Genomic DNA, 18,782 nt, shown 5'->3' on the forward strand with positions numbered 1-18,782 from the left:
TTTATCAGTTATATATGCAGTTGATATATATCAGTGGATATATATTTACAGTTGATAAATGTATTTCAATAAATAGATAAATTCATAAATAAATTGCAGATATATAATGTATTTATATGCATTATATATTTGTATATATATCACTGTATATATCTGTAATTTATTTATCCTTGTCTCTCCCCCCTCCAGACCCACCCCCAACCAGCTCTTTGTCTGCCCAGCTCCACCCCTATTATTAATAATGGATTATTAATCTACAATATAAATTTATATTCCTATAAATGCAAATTGGTATTTATATCATATATATAACTGTACATATCTGTAATTTATTTATCTATTTTTGGATTTATTTTTATTAATGTCTGTCTCCCCCTCTGGACTGCGAGCTCACTATGGGCCGGGAATGTGTCTGGTGTCCTGTTGTAGTCTCCCAAGTGCTTAGTACGGTGCTACATATATACACATGCATGTATATGTGTATGTATATATATAGCCCTGTACGTATATATGTATGTATATATATAGCACCATACGTATATATGTGTATGCATATATATATATAGCACCGTACTAAGCACTTGGGAGAATACAACATATACCGTACGTATATATGTATGTATATCTATAGCACCGTACTAAGCGCTTGGGAGAATACAACACACACACACACACACACACACACACACACACAGCGCTTGGGAGAATGCAACATATATATATGTTGCATTCTCCCAAGTGCTTAGTATGGTGCTATAGATATACATACAAATATATGTACAGTGCTATCTATCTATATCTATACATACATATATATATATTCTCCCAAACGCTTAGTACGGTGCTATATATATACATACATATATACATATGGTGCTGTATGTATGTATGTATATATATATACACACACACACACACACACACACACACACATATATATGTATATGTATGTATATATATACACACATATATACATATGGTGCTGTATGTATGTATGTATATATATACACACACACACACACACACACATATATATGTATATGTATGTATATACGTGTGCGCACACACACACATACACACACACACACATACACCCACATATACACACACATATATATGTATAGTGTTGTATATATGCATACATATACACACACATATATATACACACACATATATACACACACACATATACATATACACACATGCATGTATATATACTTATATATGTACACACGTATAAATATACGCACACGTATATATATATTTATATATATACACACACGTATATATATACACACACATATATATAATATATATAGTATGTATATATAATACATACTAAGCGCTTGGGAGAATACAGTATATTTAGATATATATCTGTATATCTATATATAGAGTTGAGGGGGCAGAGCCCAGGGCAGTGAGTGGGAAAGGGGGGCGGATCCCAAGAGGCAGAGCCTGAAGAAGAGTTTTGTGGGGGCGACAGGGAGGCAGGGGGTGCCGGGGCCTGGGAGCCGGGCGGGCGGCAGGGGCCGAGGCCGGGAGCCCCCCGGCCCTGAGCGCCCGGTCCTCCGCGCGGCCCGCCGGCAGTTCCACACGTACCTGGTCCTGGAGCTGCTGCGGGGCGGCGAGCTGCTGGAGCACATCCGCAAGAAGCAGCACTTCAGCGAGTCGGAGGCCAGCCAGATCCTGCGCAGCCTCGTGTCCGCCGTCAGCTTCATGCACGAGGCCGGCGTCGTTCACCGGGACCTCAAGCCCGAGGTGGGCCGCGCCGGCCGGCTGGCCGGCCGGGGGGACCAGGGCCACCCGGGGGAACTGCCCGCCCGGGGCTTGGCGGGTCCTTGCGGGAGAGGCCAAAGAGGCCGAGTGGGGGCCGGGGTGGCGTACGGAGGTGTTTAATAATAGTAATAATAACGACGATGGTATTTGTTAAGCTCTTACTATGTGCGAAGCACTGTTCTAAGCGCCGGGGCGATACAAGGCGATCAGGTTGTCACAGTCTTCATCCCCATTTTACAGATGAGGGAACTGAGGCACAGAGAATTAAGTGGCTTGCCCAAGGTCACACAGCTGACACTAATAATGACGGCATTTATCAAGCGCTTACTATGTGCAAAGCACCGTTCTCAGCGCTGGGGAGGTTACAAGGTGATCAGGTTGTCCCACGGGGGGTTCGCAGTCTTCCTCCCCATTTTCCAGATGAGGTAACCGAGGCCCAGAGAAGTGAAGTGACTTGCCCAAAGCTGACAGTTGGCGGAGTCGGGATTCGAGCCCGTGACCTCTGACTCCCAAGCCCGTGGAAGGAGTGGGCCTGGGAGAGAGGGGTAGGGGAAGAAGCGGGGGCTGGTTCCCAGGGGTCTGCCCCCCTTCCCTCCCCGACGCACCCCGATACTCCCCCTTCTCCTCCCGGCTCTCCCTCAGAACATCTTGTACGCGGACGAGTCCCCGGAGGCCCCCGTGAAGATCATCGACTTCGGCTTTGCGCGGCTGCGGCCCCAGAGCCCCGCGGGGCCCATGCAGACCCCCTGCTTCACCCTGCAGTACGCGGCTCCCGAGCTGCTGGCCCGCCAGGGCTACGACGAGTCCTGCGACCTCTGGAGCCTGGGTGTCATCCTGGTATGGGGGCTGCCCCAGCCCTGGGGGTCAGAGGTCATCCCGGAGGAAGGACGCCCGGGCCGGGAGGGGCGTCAGGGGCCTTCCCGAGGGAAGGTCACTAATCTAGGAGTGGGATCGGGGGCACTCGGGGCTGCCCGAGGACGGGGTCAGGAGTCCTCCCGGTCCGGAGGGACTGGAGGGCTCCCGTCCGTCTCCCTCTCCGGCCTTGATCCCGCTCCGGGAGGCAAAGCTGGCAGAGGGTCGGGGGATCCAGGCTTCCGTCTAAGTCCCGCCTGACTCCCGCCTTCCTCCCTCCCTCCTTCCCTCCTTCAGTACATGATGCTGTCCGGGCAGGTCCCCTTCCAGGGGGCTTCGGCCCAGGGCGGGCAGAGCCAGGCGGCCGAGATCATGCGCAAGATCCGGGAGGGGCGATTCTCGCTGGATGGGGAGGCCTGGCAGGGCGTCTCCGAGGAGGCCAAGGAGCTGGTCCGAGGTTCGGGGGGGGCAAGGAACTGGTTGGGGGTGGGACAAGGAGCTAGCCAGTGGTCCAAGGATGGGGCTGGGAGCTGCCCGGAGAGGGTCCAGGGGCCGGGGCGAGCAACTGGCCAGTGGCGTGGAGGCCCAGCTGGGGCTCCTGAACTCCCTGCGCGGGACGTGGGGGGCTTGGTGGGCCTGGGCCGAGACTGGGGAGACCGCAAACGCTTGAGGCAAGCGGCTTCAGGGGCGACCCCGTGGCTGGCACGTGGCGGAGCCCCCTCCCTCCCTAATGGACACCCCTCTCCCCGGCTCCAGGGCTGCTGACCGTGGATCCCGCCAAGAGGTTGAAGCTGGAGGGGCTCCGGGCCAGCACGTGGCTGCAGGACGGCAGCGCCCGCTCCTCGCCCCCGCTCCGGACCCCCGACGTGCTGGAGTCGGCCGGGCCGGCCGTGCGCTCGGGCCTCAACGCCACCTTCATGGTGAGGACCCTGGGGGACCCCGGAGGAGGACCACCGAGGAGCGGGGAGGGCCTTGGGGTCCTCTGGGTGCTGAGGGTGGGCTCCCGCTGGCAGGGGCCGGTTAGGGCCTTAACCCTCCATCCCCGCCCCTACAGGCCTTCAACCGGGGCAAGCGGGAGGGCTTCTTCCTGAAGAGCGTAGAGAATGCCCCCCTGGCCAAGCGGCGGAAGCTCAAACTGTGCAGCTCTGAACCCTCCTCTCGGCCCGGCTCCCCCACGCCCCCCGCACCGGCCCCCGACCCTGCCCTGCTCCCAGCCGCCCGGCCGCTGCCACCCCCTGCCAAGGGGGCTCCCCACCGCTCCAACGGGCCCCTGTCCCCCTCCTAGCGGGGCCGGGGGTCCGTGGGGGGGTGTGAGCCAGGGGCCGCCGACCCCCCGCAGGGTGGGCCGCCCCTTTTCGGGTGGGCAGCCGGGACCCTTGGAGGGGGGAGAAACGGGGTCAACGGGGAGGCCGAGGGGCTTCCGGACGGGGAGGCCGAGGGGCTTCCGGACGGGTCGTGCCCCCCAGGCTGTCGTCGGCTGCACCCCCGCCCCAGGGTGTCCACTTCCCCAAGGCCCAAGTTCCCACCTTCTCCCCCTTCCCCCTCGCCCCCTCCGTCCACCTGCCAATCTGGTCTCCCCCACCCCCTCGCCCCAACTCCTCTCAGAGAGAGACAGAGTATTTTTATATCAGAGAATTTTTTATGTCTTAACAGGTAGAGTTAGAGACACAGGGAATCTGGAGAGTGGGCGGGGAGGGGCAGGCCCCCGGGGGGCTGCGAGAAATGGGTGGGCAGGGGTGGCAGGACTCGGGCCCACCCATCCACTCCCACCTCTGCCGAGCGACCCCGGCTGGCCCTGGCCCGGTGGCCCCTCACCCACAGAGTGGGCTGGACTGAGGGGTCTGGAGAGCCGGCCCGCTCCCCCCGTGCCCCCTGTCCTCCCCAACAGGCCCTTCCGGCCCCCTGAACTAGGCCGGCTGGACATAGCCCCCATCCCAGCATCTTTCTTAGAGCGGTCAGGTGCTGGGATGCTGGGATGGGGACTCTGTCCGGCTGGCCTCTGCCTGCCCGCCGCCCCCCATCTCCAAGCACGGAGCTGCCGCAGTGAAAAGCCGGGGGGGGTCTCGTGTCCCGTCCCCACCCTCGCCCCCTCAAACACACACTCTCTCCACGCCCTGGGGATCAGGGAGCTCGGACGGGCTGGTGCTCGAAGTTGTCACTTTATGGGGCGTCTGTGCAATTGTGTCTGCCAAAGCCTTGGAGCCAAGCGAGGCTTGGGGTCTGGCCACTGATGCCTTGCCGCCCTCCCCTCTTCTCCCCCTTCCCTGCCCTTCTAATTGCCTGATTTTTTATTTCCTATTTCCCGGCAGGGCGGTGGGGTCGGGAGGCGAGGGCTGCCTCCCCTCTGCCCTTTGACCCCAGGTGGGGCGGCGGGGAGTGGGGTAGACAGTTCCACTAATGGTCCAGTCTTTCCCTCACCCGCCGCGGACCCTCACCCCTGCTCCCTGCTTTGGCGTGTCCGGCCCTAGGATTGGAAAAGGGGGCTTGCTGGTGGAGGACGGGGGATGGAGGGGAGGAAGGGGCTTCAACCCAGGGGCAGCTGTGATGAGGGTGGGCTATTTTGAGGGAGGGAGGGCTTCCCCACCCTGCTTGCCTCCCTGCTGCCTCGGCTGGCTTAGGCCACAGCTTTTGGCTTCAAAATAAAAATACCATCCACATGGCCTGTTGGTGTATTTGAGTGAGTGTCTGTGTGTGAGAGAGAAAGTGAGAGAGAGAAGCAGCGTGGTCTAGTGGAAAGAGAATGAGCCCGGAAGTCAGAGGACCTGGGTTCTAATCCAGGCTCTGCCACTTGTCTGCCGTGGGACCTTGGGGGAGTCACTTATTTGTCTTATTTGTCACAGTAAAGCCTCTCTTTATTGCTGAACTGTACTTTCCAGGCGCTTCGTACAGTGCTCTGCACACAGTAAGCGCTCAATAAATACGATAGAGTGAATGATTAACAGGGTACCAGTTTGGAGAGAGAAGAAAGTGCAGATTTCACTGGTATTATAAAGGTTGAACGGACAGGATTTGGCGACACCGAATGTGTGGGTTGAAAAAGAGATGAGTCAAAGATATTGCCAAGGTTCTGTCTAGACTGTAGGCTTGCTGTGGGCAGAGAACATCTCTGCCAACTCCATTGAATTGTAGTTTCCCAAGTGCTTAGTACAATGCTCGGCACATAGCAAGCGCTCAATAAATGCCATTGATGATGATGATGATGATGATGATGATGATGATTGCACTGTCCACCATGATGGGAAAGTTGGGGGAAGACGGGTTTTGGGTGGGAAGATGAAGTGTTCTTTGTCAGCGGGACATCCATGTAGAGATGTCCTGAAGGCAGGAGGAAATGCGAAATCGCGGTGAAGGATGCCCTCCAGCACCCTGTTGCCCCATGGCACCTCCCTCTTCCCTCATTCATTCATTCATTCAATCGTATTTATTGAGCGCTTACTGTGTGCGGAGCACTGTACTAAGCGCACCCAAGGAGGCCCGGGGCCAATGTTCCCAGCAACACTGGGACTCCTAACTTCCAGTCAGTCAGTCAGTTGCATTTATTGAATGCTTACTGTTCTAAGTGCATGGGAGAGTACAATATAACAATAAAAACACACATTCCTTGCCCACAACGAGCATACAGTCTAGAGGGGAAAACAGTCCTGAATAGGAATAAATAAAATTACAGAAATTACAGAAGTGCTGTGGTGCTGGGAGCGGGGATGAATAAAGGGAGCAGTCAGGGCGACGCAGAAGGGAGTGGGAGAAGAGGAAAGGAGGGCTTGGTCTGGGAAGGCCTCTTGGAAGAGATGGGCCTTCAATTAAGCTTTGAAGCGGGGAGAGTCATTGTCACTTTGTCACTTGAAGGATATGAGGAGGAAGGATGTTCCGGGCCAGAGACAGGATGTGGGCGAGAGGTCGGTGGTGAGGTAGAGGAGATCGAGCTACAGTGAGAAGGTTAGCCTCAGAGGAGCGAAGTGTGGGGGCTGGATTTTATTTATTTTATTTATCGAGCGCTTACTGTGTGCGGAGCACTGTACTAAGTGCTTGGGAGACTACAATATAACAATATAACAGACACATTCCCAGCTCACAATGATCTAGAATTCGTGGCTCGGTGGAAAGAGCCCGGGCTTTGGAGTCAGAGGCCAGGGGTTCAAATCCCAGCTCTGCCAATTGTCAGCTGTGTGACTGGGCAAGTCGCTTAACTTCTCTGTGCCTCAGTTACCTCATCTGTAAAATGGGGATGAAGACCATGAGCCCCCCTGTGGGACAACCTGATCACCTTGTAACCTCCCCAGTGCTTAGAACAGTGCCTTGCACGTAGTAAGTGCTTTATAAATGCCATCATTATTATTATTGTTACAGTCCCGCCCATCTGTTGCCATCCACCTCTCTCTCTGTCCTTCGGGGAATTGGACCGGTCCCTGTTTGTCCTGTGGGCAGCCTTTGTAGGGTTGATGGCCCCGAGAGGGTCAGAATGGCCGGATGTGGGTCCCAGGAAGGCCTCTGGACAGGGCAGCTCGGCCAGGGACTGACCAGCCTCGTGCCCGAAACATCCATAATAAATAAATAAAGAAATACATAAATAAAATAAAAATATATCAAAGTATATATTTTACTTGTACATATTTATTATTCTATTTATTTTGTTAAGGATGGGCATCTAGCCTTATTTCTATTCATTCTGATGACTTGACACCTGTCCCCATGTTTTGTTTTGTTGTCTGTCTCCCCCTTCTAGACTATAAGCCCGTTGGAGGGTAGGGACCATCTCTATATGTTGCCAACCAATCAACTGTATTTATTGAGCGCTTACTGTGTGCAGAGCACTGTACTAAGCGCTTGGGAAGTACAAGTTGGCAACATATAGAGACAGTCCCTACCCAACAGCGGGCTCACAGTCTAGAAGGGGGAGACAGAGAACAAAACCAAACATATTAACAAAATGAAATAGAATAGAGTCCAGTGCTCTGCACACAGTAAGCGCTCAATAAATACGATTGAATGAATGAATGAATCCAAAATAAATAAATAAATAAAATAAAAATAAATATAAGTATTTATTTTACTTGTACATATTTACTATTCTATTTATTTTGTTAACGATGTGCATCTAGCCTTATTGCTATTCATTCTGATGACTTGACACCTGTCCCCAGGATTTGTTTTGTTATCTGTCTCCCCCTTCTAGACTGTGAGCCCTTTGGTGGGTGGGGACCGTCTCTAGATATTGCCAACTTGTGCTTTCCAAGCGCTTAGTCCAGTGCTCTGCACACTGTAAGCGCTCAATAAATCCGATTGATTGAATGAATGAATGAATGCATGAATTCGTGTCTGGAGAAGCCACTGGCCCCAGAAAGCGAATCTTGCAGGCGAGGTCACTGTTGGCCCTGATCCCGGCTCGCGGCCCAGGAAGGCAGAAGCTCCTGGGTTCTAATCCTGGCTCCTCCATTTGTCTGACCTTGGGTGAGTCCCTTCACTTTGTGCTTCAGTTCCCTCATGAGGATTGAGACTCTGAGCAACAGTCACCTCACTTCTCCGCGCCTCAGTTACGTCATCGGTAAAATCGTGTCCAACCTGATTTGCTTGTAGCCGCTCCAGCACTTATTACAGTGCCTGGCCCAAAGCACGTGCTTAATACCATTATTACTACTATTGTAATAATAATAATAATAATGGCATTTATTAAGCGCTTACTATGTGCAAAGCACTCTTCTAAGTACTGGGGAGGTTACAAGGTGATCAGGATGTACCATGGGGGGCTCACAGTCTTCATCCCCATTTGACAGCTGAGGTCACTGAGGCCCAGAGAAGTGAAGTGACTTGCCCAAAGTCACCCAGCTGACAGTTGGCAGAGCCGGGATTTGAGCCCATGACCTCTGACTCCAAAGCCCAGGCTCTTTCCACTGAGCCACACCGCTTCTCTAGTTATTATGATGCTTGTCTGCTCCTGAAACCAGGCTCCTGAAAGACCGGGAGTTTGGCGTGGGGAGGATCTGGGTGGTGATTCCCAGGAGAGCTAGGTCTCCTGGATCTGGCCTCGGTTGGGCTGCCCAGTCTTCATCCCCATTTGACAGCTGAGGTAACTGAGGCCCAGAGAAGTGAAGTGACTTGTCCAAAGTCACCCAGCTGACAATTGGCAGAGCCGGGATTTGAGCCCATGACCTCTGACTCCAAAGCCCGGGCTCTTTTCACTGAGCCACGCTGCTTCTCTAGTTATTATGTATATATGTATATATGTTTGTACATATTTATTACTCTATTTATTTATTTATTTATTTATTTTACTTGTACATATCTATTCTATTTCATTTTATTAGTATGTTTGGTTTTGTGCTCTGTCTCCCCCTTTTAGACTGTGAGGCCACTGTTGGGTAGGGACCGTCTCTCTATGTTGCCAACTTGTACTTCCCAAGCGCTTAGTACAGTGCTCTGCACACAGTAAGCACTCAATGAATATGATTGATTGATTGATTGATTGATTGATTATTATGATGCTTGTCTGCTCCTGAAACCAGGCTCCTGAAAGACCGGGAGTTTGGCGTGGGGAGGATCTGGGTGGTGATTCCCAGGAGAGCTAGGTCTCCTGGGTCTGGCCTGGGTTGGGCTGCCCAGTCTTCATCCCCATTTGACAGCTGAGGTAACTGAGGCCCAGAGAAGTGAAGTGACTTGTCCAAAGTCACCCAGCTGACAATTGGCAGAGCCGGGATTTGAGCCCATGACCTCTGACTCCAAAGCCCGGGCTCTTTTCACTGAGCCACGCTGCTTCTCTAGTTATTATGTATATATGTATATATGTTTGTACATATTTATTACTCTATTTATTTATTTATTTTACTTGTACATATCTATTCTATTTCATTTTATTAGTATGTTTGGTTTTGTGCTCTGTCTCCCCCTTTTAGACTGTGAGCCCACTGTTAGGTAGGGACTGTCTCTCTATGTTGCCAACTTGTACTTCCCAAGCGCTTAGTACAGTGCTCTGCACACAGTAAGCACTCAATAAATACGATTGATTGATTGATTGATTGATTGATTATGATGCTTGTCTGCTCCTGAAACCAGGCTTCTGAAAGACCAGGAGTTTGGCGTGGGGAGGATCTGGGATCTGGGTGGTGATTCCCAGGAGAGCTAGGTCTCCTGGGTCTGGCCTGGGTTGGGCTGCCCAGTCTTCATCCCCATTTGACAGCTGTGGTAACTGAGGCCCAGAGAAGTGAAGTGACTGGCCCAAAGTCACCCAGCTGACAATTGGCGGAGCCGGGATTTGAGCTCATGACTTCTGACTCCAAAGCCCGGGCTTTTTTCACTGAGCCACACTGCTTCTCTAGTTATTATGATGCTTGTCTGCTCCTGAAACTAGGCTCCTGAAAGACCGGGCGTTTGGCGTGGGGAGGATCTGGGTAGTGATTCCCAGGAGAGCTAGGTCTCCTGGGTCTGGCCTGGGTTGGGCTGGGTCCCGGCCTCCTCCGGGCCCCACGGTGGGTGGCCAAGCAAGGGAGGACATTGAACTTCCTCCCCTGGGGCTGCCCTGCTGGGACTTCCCCCGCCTCACCCCTTCCCGATTTGTCCCCTTTGACCTCTGGGCCCAGCTCCCCTTAGCTCTGCCCCCTTCACGCTGACCTGTGTGGCCATCAGGAGAAAACTTCAGTTAATTAGAATAATAATAATTGTGGTATTTGTTAAACACTATGTGCCAGGCGCACTACTTAGAGAAGCAGCGTGGCTCAGGGGAAAGGCCTTCCGAGACTGAGCCCCCTCCTTCCTCTCCCCTTCTTCCCCCTCTCCATCCCGCCATCTTACCTCCTTCCCCTCCCCACAGCACCTGGTTATATGTATATATGTTTGTACGGATCTATTACTCTATTTATTTTATTTGTACATATTTATTCTATTTATTTTATGTTGTTGATATGTTTTGTTTTGTTCTCTGTCTCCCCCTTCTAGATTGTGAGCCCACTGTTGGGTAGGGACCGTCTCTATATGTTGCCAACGTGGATTTCCCAAGCGCTTAATACAGTGCTGTGCACACAGTAAGCGCTCAATGAATACAATTGATTGATTGATTGATCGTCTCTATATGTTGCCAATTTGTACTTCCCAAGTGCTTAGTACAGTGCTCTGCACGCAGTAAGCGCTCAATAAATATGATTGAATGAATGAACGAATGAAAGAGCACGGGCTTGGGAGTCAGAGGTCATGGGTTCTAATTCTGGCTCCCCCACGTCTGCTGTGTGGCCTTGGGCAAGTCACTTAACTTCTCCGAGCCTCAGTTACCTCATCTGTAAAATGGGAATGAAGACTGTGAGCCCCACATTGGACAACCTGATTACCTTGCATTCCCCCAGCGCTTAAAACAGTGCTTTGTGCATAGTAAGCACTTAACAAATGCCATCCTTATTATTATTATTATTGTTACTAAGCGCTGGGGTGAATACAAGCAAATTGACTGGACACAGTTCCTATCTCACACAGGGCTCACAGTCTTAACCCCCATTTTACAGACGAGGTAACTGAGGCCCAGAGAAGTGAAGTGACTTGCCCCAAGATCACACAGCAGACAAGTGGCAGAGTTGGGCTGAGACCCTATGACCTTGTGATTCTCAGGCCCCTGCTCTATCCACTATGCCATGCTGCTTCTATAATAACAATGGTATTTGTTAAACACTTACTATGTGTCAAGCACTGTTGTAAGCGCTCTCTCCACACATCCGCCAACCTAGCTCCCTTCTTCCCTTCAAAGCCCTACTGAAAGCTCACCTCCTCCAGGAGGTCTTCCCACACTGAGCCCCCTTTTTCCTCTCCTCCTCCCCATCCCTCCCGCCCTACCTCCTTCCCCTCCCCACAGCACCTGTATATATATTTGTACAGATTTATTACTCTATTCATTACTTGTATACATATTTACTATTTATTTTGTTAACGATGTGCATATGGCTTTAACTCTATTTGTTCTGATGACTCTGACACCTGTCTCCATGTTTTGTTTTGTCGTCTGTCTCCCCCTTCTAGACTGTGAGCCCGTTGTTGGGTAGGGACCGTCTGTATATCAATCAATCAATCAATCAATCAATCGTATTTATTGAGCGCTTACTGTGTGCAGAGCACTGTACTAAGTGCTTGGGAAGTACAAGTTGGCACCGTATAGAGACGGTCCCTACCCAACAGCGGGCTCACAGTCTAGAAGGGGGAGACAGAGATCAAAACAAAACGTATTAACAAAATAAAATAAATAGAGTAGATATGTACAAGTAAAATAAATAGAGTAATAAATATGTACAAAAATATATACATATATATAGGTGCTGTGGGGAAGGGAAGGAGGTAAGGCAGGGGGGATGGAGAGGGGGAGGAGGGTGAGAGGAAGGAGGGGGCTCAGCTTGGGGGGTCGCGTAACTATATGTTGCCGACTTGTACCTCCCAAGCGCTTAGTCCCAAGTGCTTAGTCAGTGCTTAGAACAGTGCTTTGCACATAGTAAGCGCTTAATAAATGCCATTATTATTATTATAGTCCAGTGCTCTGCACATGTTAAGCGCTCAATAAATACAAATTAATGAATGAATGAAAGTAAATCAGATTGATGGGCCGGGCCTGAGCCGGAAATCCAGGGGCCAAAGGTGGCTCCAGGAGCCCAGGGAAGGTGAGGGAAACTGAGGTGACTCCCCCGATGTCCCAGGAAGCCCGGCCGAGACAGGAACGGTGGGAAACAGTGGACAGAGACCCCAGGGCCCAAACTTTCAGGTCCAGGGATTGGATGGAATGACCCACTGAGGTCACCAGGCTGCTCCGGAGCCGTCAGCCTGGGCAAACTGGCCCCCATCCCCACCTCCTGGCCCAGTCAGCCCCTTGCCCCCCGCCAGTGTGAAGCCTGTGCTACCCATGACCCATGGGTAGCTACCCATGACCCATGACCCATGACCCATGACCATGAAGCTCTGGTCGTGATCTGTAATTATATGGATTCAGCCTCCTGCCTTGGGGCAGGCCGGCCTGAGGGAAGAGGGTGGCCCAGTGCCAACTGGGCAGCGGCCAGTACCAGCTGGGTGGATCCCGCGGTTGGCAGCTACCCCAGCCTTGTGAGCTCTATCTGCCTCAGTCCAGATCGGGCTTGGAATAATAATAATAATAATAATCATAATGGTATTTGTGAAGCCCTTACTATATGCCCGTCCACGTGTTTCATTTTGTTGTCCGTCTCCCCCTTCTAGACTGTGAGCCCGTCGTTGGGTAGGGACCGTCTCTATATGTTCATTCATTCATTCAATCGTATTTATTGAGTGCTTACTGTGTGCAGAGCACTGTACTAAGCGCTTGGGAAGTACAAGTTGGCAACATATAGAGACAGTCCCTACCCAACAGTGGGTATGTTGCCGACTTTTACTTCCCAAGTGCTTAGTACAGTGTGCACACACAGTAAGTGCTCAGTAAATACGATTGAATGAATATATGTGAAGCATTGTTCTAAGCGCTGGAATAATTATGGTATTTGTTAAGCATTTACTACATCCCAAGCACTGTTCTAAAGTGCTGGGGTAAATACACAGTAATCAGGTTGTCCCACATGGGGCTCACAGAAGCAGCGTGGCACAGTGGAAAGAGCTTGGGCTTTGGAGTCAGAGGCCATGGGTTCAAATCCCGGCTCCACCAATTGTCAGCTGTGTGACTTTGGGCAAGTCACTTCACTTCTCTGGGCCTCAGTTACCGCATCTGTAAAATGGGGATTAAGACTGTGAGCCCCCCCATGGGACAACCTGATCACCTTGTAACCTCCCCAGTGCTTAGTACAATGCTTTGCACATAGTAAGCACTTAATAAATGCCATCATTGTTATTATTATCTCCATTTTACAGATGAGGTAACAGGCCCAGAGAAGTGAAGTGACGCTCCCAAGGTCACCCAGCAGATAAGTGGCGGAACCGGGATTAGAACCCGCGACTTCCGACTCGCAAGCCCCAGCTCTTGCTACTAAGCCACGCTGCTTTTCGGTAACCCGGGCTGATCCTGGGAGCTTCTGTAAGGCAGACTGTCCATCCTTTCCCTCACCTATCACAGGGGTGGGCAGAAGGGTTTGGGGGCTCACTGTAAAACAAGGCACTGACCCGGGAATCAGAAGGACCTGGGTTCTAATCCCGGCGCCTCCATCTGTCTGTTGTGTGACCTTGGACAGGTCACTTAACCTCTCTGTGTCTCAGTTCCCTCCTCAGTAATGAGAATGAGGATTGAGGATGGGAATGGGGATGGAGACTGTGAGCCCTGTGTGGGATAGGAGCTGTGTCCAACCCTATTTGTTTGTATCTACCCCAGAGCTTAATACAGTGCCTGGTGCATAGTAAGTGCTCAACAGATACTACAATTATTATTATTATTATTATTATTAATAAATTGTAAGAGCTGTTGAAAGGCCTCAGAGGATGCCTCAGACTGGTCCTTTCAGTGTCAATATACAGGGGCCTTCTGTATGTGGGTTTTGAAGATGTCGTCTAAGTAATCAATCAATCAATCAATCGTATTTATTGAGCACTTAATATGTGCAGAGCACTGTACTAAGCGCTTGGGAAGTACAAATTGGCAACACATAGAGACAGTCCCTACCCAACAGTGGGCTCACAGTCTAAAAGGGGGAGACAGAGAACAGAACCAAACATACTAACAAAATAAAATAAATAGGATAGAAATGTACAAGTAAAATAAATAAATAAATGAATAAATAGAGTAATAAATATGTACAACCATATATACATATATACAGGTGCTGTGGGGAAGGGAAGGAGGTAAGATGGGGGATGGAGAGGGGGACGAGGGGGAGAGGAAGGAAGGGGCTCAGTCTGGGAAGGCCTCCTGGAGGAGGTGAGCTCTCAGCAGGGCCTTGAAGGGAGGAAGAGAGCTAGCTTGGCGGAGGGGCAGAGGGAGGGCATTCCAGGCCCGGGGGATGACGTGGGCCGGGGGTCGACGGCGGGACAGGCGAGAACGAGGTACGGTGAGGAGATAAGCGGCGGAGGAGCGGAGGGTGCGGGCTGGGCTGGAGAAGGAGACAAGGGAGGTGAGGTAGGAGGGGGCGAGGGGATGGACAGCCTGGAAGCCCAGGGTGAGGAGTTTCTGCCTGATACGCAGATTGATTGGTAGCCACTGGAGATTTTTGAGGAGGGGAGTAATATGTCCAGAGCGTTTCTGGACAAAGATAATCCGGGCAGCAGCATGAAGTATGGATTGAAGTGGAGAGAGACACGAGGATGGGAGATCAGAGAGAAGGCTGGTGCAGTAGTCCAGATGGGAGAGGATGAGAGCTTGAATGAGCAGGGTAGCAGTTTGGATGGAGAGGAAAGGGCGGATCTTGGCAATGTTGGCACTGGTCTGGAAGTTAGGATGCCTGGTTTCTAATTCCAGCTTTGTCTCTGGCCTACTGGGTGACCCTGGATAAATCACTTACCGGCTCTGTAATAGTAATGATAGCATTTATTAGGCGCTTACTATGTGCAAAGCACTGTTCTAAGTGCTGGGGAGGTTACAAGGTGATCAGGTTGTCCCAGGGGGGCTCACAGTCTTAATCCCCATTTTACAGATGAGGGAACTGAGGCCCAGAGAAGTTAAGTGACTTGCCCAAAGTCACACAGCTGACAAGTGGCGGAGCTGGGATTTGAACCCATGACCTCTGACTCCAAAGCCCGGGCTCTTTCCAATGAGCCACGCTACTTCTCATGAGCCACACTGCTTCACGTCTGTGCCTCAGTTTCCTCCTCTGTAAAATAAGAAGATGATGCCTGGTCTCCCTCCTTCTTATACTGTGAACCAAGAGTGGGGCAGGGACTGTGTCCCATCTGATTGCCTTGTATCTTCCTAAACTCTTGGCACAAAGTAAGCAATTATCAAATATCATCCTCATCGTCATTATTATTATTATTGTTAGATCCGACCGTTGGTTTAAGTTAGCCATCTTAAGCCTCAGCTGGGGGAAGCACCTTTCCGCAATCCATTTAAGAAAACCCTAATCTCAGCCCGTTTCTAGACTGTAAACTCGTTGTGGGCAGGGAACACGTCTACCAAAGCTGTTCTATTGTCCTCTTCCAAGCGCTTAGTTCAGTGCTCTGCATCCAGTACGTGCTCAGAAAATACAATCGAATGATCGAATGGTCTTGGGGCATGGGGGGGTCATGGGCAAGACTCACAGGGCGTAGGGCAGCAGGGTGTCCTAGTAATAATAATAATAATTAATAATTGTATTTGTTAAATGCTTACTATGTGCCAGGCACTGTACTAAGCGCTGGGTTGGATACAAGCAAATTGGATTGGACACAGTCCCTGTCCCATTTGGGGCTCACAGCCTCGATCCCCATTTTACAAATGAGGGAACTGCGGTCCGCAGAAGTGAAGTGACTTGCCCAAGGTCACACAGCAGACAACTGGCAGAGATGGGATTAGAACCCATGACCTTTTGAGTTCCCGGCCTGTGCTTTGAGAAGCAGCGTGGCTCAGTGGAGAGAGCCCGGGCTTGGGAGTCAGAGGTCATGGGTTCTAATCCCGGCTCCACCACTTGTCAGCTGGGTGACTTTGGGCAAGTCACTTAACTTCTCTGGGCCTCAGTTCCCTCATCTGTAAAATGGGGATTAAGACTGTGAGCCCCACATGGGACAACCCGATCACCTTGTATCCTCCCCTGCGCTTAGAACAGTGCTTTGTACATATTAAGCACTTAATAAATGCCATATTTATATTATTAAATATTAATTATTATTATTATTATTAAGGGCTCCTGGACTTTATATTAAATATAATATAAATTATATTGATATTGTTAAATATTAATTCTTCTTCTTCTTCTTCTTCTTCTTATTATTATTATTATGGGCTCCTGGACTTGGTGTCAGGAGACCCACTAGCCCAGCTCTACCACTGGTCTGCTGGGTGATCCTGGCCAAATCACAACAACCCTCTTTCCTTAGTTTCTTCATGTGTAAAATGGGGATTAAGACTGTGAGCTCCACATGGGACAACCTGATTACCTTGTATCTACTCCAGCACTTAGAACAGTGCTTGGCACATAGTAAGCGCTTAACAAATACCATCATTGTTATTATTATGTCATGCTGCTGCATCATCATCATCATAGTATTTGGTAAGTGCTTACTATATACCAGGCACTGACCTAAGCTCTGGGGTGGATACAAGCAAATTGGGCTGGACACAGTCAATGTCCCATGTGGGGCTGACAGGTCTGGGAGCCAGAGGACGTGAGTTTTAATGATGACGCCTCCACTTGCCTGCTCTGTGACCTCAGGCAAGTCACTTCACTGTCTGGGAGCCAGAGGACCTGAGGAAGCAGCGTGGCTCAGTGGAAAGAGCCCGGGCTTTGGAGTCAGAGGTCATGGGTTCAAATCCTGGCTCCGCCACTTGTCAGCTGTGTGACTTCTCTGGGCCTCAGTTCCCTCATCTGTAAAATGGGGATTAAGACTGTGAGCCCCCCCGTGGGACAACCTGATCACCTTGTAAACTCCCCAGCACTTGGAGCAGTGCTTTGCACATAGTAAGCGCTTAATAAATGCCATTATTATTATTATTATTATTAATGATGACTTCTCCACTTGCCTGCTTTGTGACCTCGGGCAAGTCACTTCACTCCTGGGTGCTTTTGTTTCTTCAACTGTAAAATGGGGATTCCAGTGCCTGTTCTCCCTCCTATTTAAACCGGGAACCCCGAGTGGGACAGGGACCGTATCCGGCCTGATTAACTTGTACCTAACCCAGCGCTTAGAACCATTGCTGGCTCTTCCCATGAATAAAACTGGGCATTCTCCACTGCGTTGGATCTGTTCCCTTCTTGACCTTGCAGATCCTGGAGGAAGATCCAGGGTCCAGGAAGTTCCGAGCCACGCTGGTTGGAGTTGAAACGGGTCGATGGTTTGGGAGGGAGAAGGGAAAAAGTTGGAGCTCCCAGCCTGTGCTGAGAGGGAGAGTGAGCAGGCCGGTTACCCACGGTTACCCAGAGTCCTCTGCTGGCCCCTGGTCCTCCCTGCAATGCATTCTGGGAGTCTGGTTCAGGGGCCGGGGGCAATCAATCAATCAATCAATCAATCAATCAATCGTATTTATTGAGCGCTTACTGTGTGCAGAGCACTGGACTAAGCTCTTGGAAAGTACAAATTGGCAACAGATGGAGACGGTCCCTACCCAACAACGGGCTCACAGCCTAGAAGGGGGAGACAGACGACAAAATAAAACATGGAGACAGGTGTCAAAACCGTCGGAATAAACAGAATTACAGCTGTATGCACATCATTAGTAAAATAGAGTAGTAAGTATGTACAAGTAAAACAGAGTAATAAATCTGTACAAATATATACAGGTGCTGTGGGGAGGGGAAGCAGGTAGGGCTGGGGGGGATGGGGAGGAGGAGAGGAAAAAGGGGGCTCAGTCTGGGAAGACCTCCTGGAGGAGGTGAGCTCTAAGTAGGGCTTTGAAGGGAGGAAGAGAGCAGCTTGGTGGATTTGTGAAGGAGGGCATTCCAGGCCAAGGGAAGGACGTGGGCTGGGGGTCAATGGTAGGACAGGCGAGAACGAGGCCCAGTGAGGAGGTGAGTGGCAGGTGATGCTTCATTCAATCAATCAATCAATCAAGCAATCAAGCAATCAATTGTATTTATTAAGCACTTACTGTGTGCAGAGCACTGTACTAAGCGCTTGGGAAGTACAAGTCGGCAACACATAGAGACAGTCCCTACCCAACAGCGGGCTCACAGTCTAGAAGGGGGAGACAAGAGAACAAAACCAAGCATACTAACAAAATAAAATAAATAGAATAGATATGTACAAGTAAGATAAATAAATAAATAAATAGAGTAATAAATACGTACAAAAATATATACATATATACAGGTGCTGCGGGGAAGGGAAGGAGGTAAGATGGGGTTAAGATTGATTCAAGTCAATTCAATTCAATTCAGTTCAGTTCAATTCAATTCAATTCATTCATTCATTCAATCGTATTTATTGAGCTTTTACTGTGTGCAGTGTACTAGGAGTTGGGAGAGTACGCTATAACAATAAACAGACACATTCCCCACCCACAATGATTTAGTCTAGAAAGGGGAATTAGCTGCTCTGTGCTTCAGTTACCTCACCTAGAAAACGGGGATTAGACTGTGGGCCCTAAATTCATTCAATTGTCATTCAGTCAGTCA

At 50.3% G+C, this 18,782-nt stretch overlaps 1 protein-coding gene across 1 annotated transcript in view; it reads left to right on the forward strand.

Moving 5' to 3' along the window:
- Positions 1 to 4,190, forward strand: part of RPS6KA4 (ribosomal protein S6 kinase A4) — a 25,346-nt gene extending 21,156 nt beyond the window's left edge. The window contains exons 13-17 of the mRNA XM_038764755.1: positions 1,591 to 1,761; positions 2,422 to 2,616; positions 2,929 to 3,088; positions 3,388 to 3,551; positions 3,686 to 4,190. Coding sequence (XP_038620683.1) covers positions 1,591 to 1,761; positions 2,422 to 2,616; positions 2,929 to 3,088; positions 3,388 to 3,551; positions 3,686 to 3,916 — 921 coding nt within the window. The 3' untranslated portion in view covers positions 3,917 to 4,190. The remainder of the gene's footprint in view (positions 1 to 1,590; positions 1,762 to 2,421; positions 2,617 to 2,928; positions 3,089 to 3,387; positions 3,552 to 3,685) is intronic.
- Positions 4,191 to 18,782: the final 14,592 nt, after the last annotated feature.

Source organism: Tachyglossus aculeatus, chromosome 22 (genome assembly GCF_015852505.1).
Source record: "Tachyglossus aculeatus isolate mTacAcu1 chromosome 22, mTacAcu1.pri, whole genome shotgun sequence".
Lineage (NCBI taxonomy): Eukaryota > Metazoa > Chordata > Mammalia > Monotremata > Tachyglossidae > Tachyglossus > Tachyglossus aculeatus.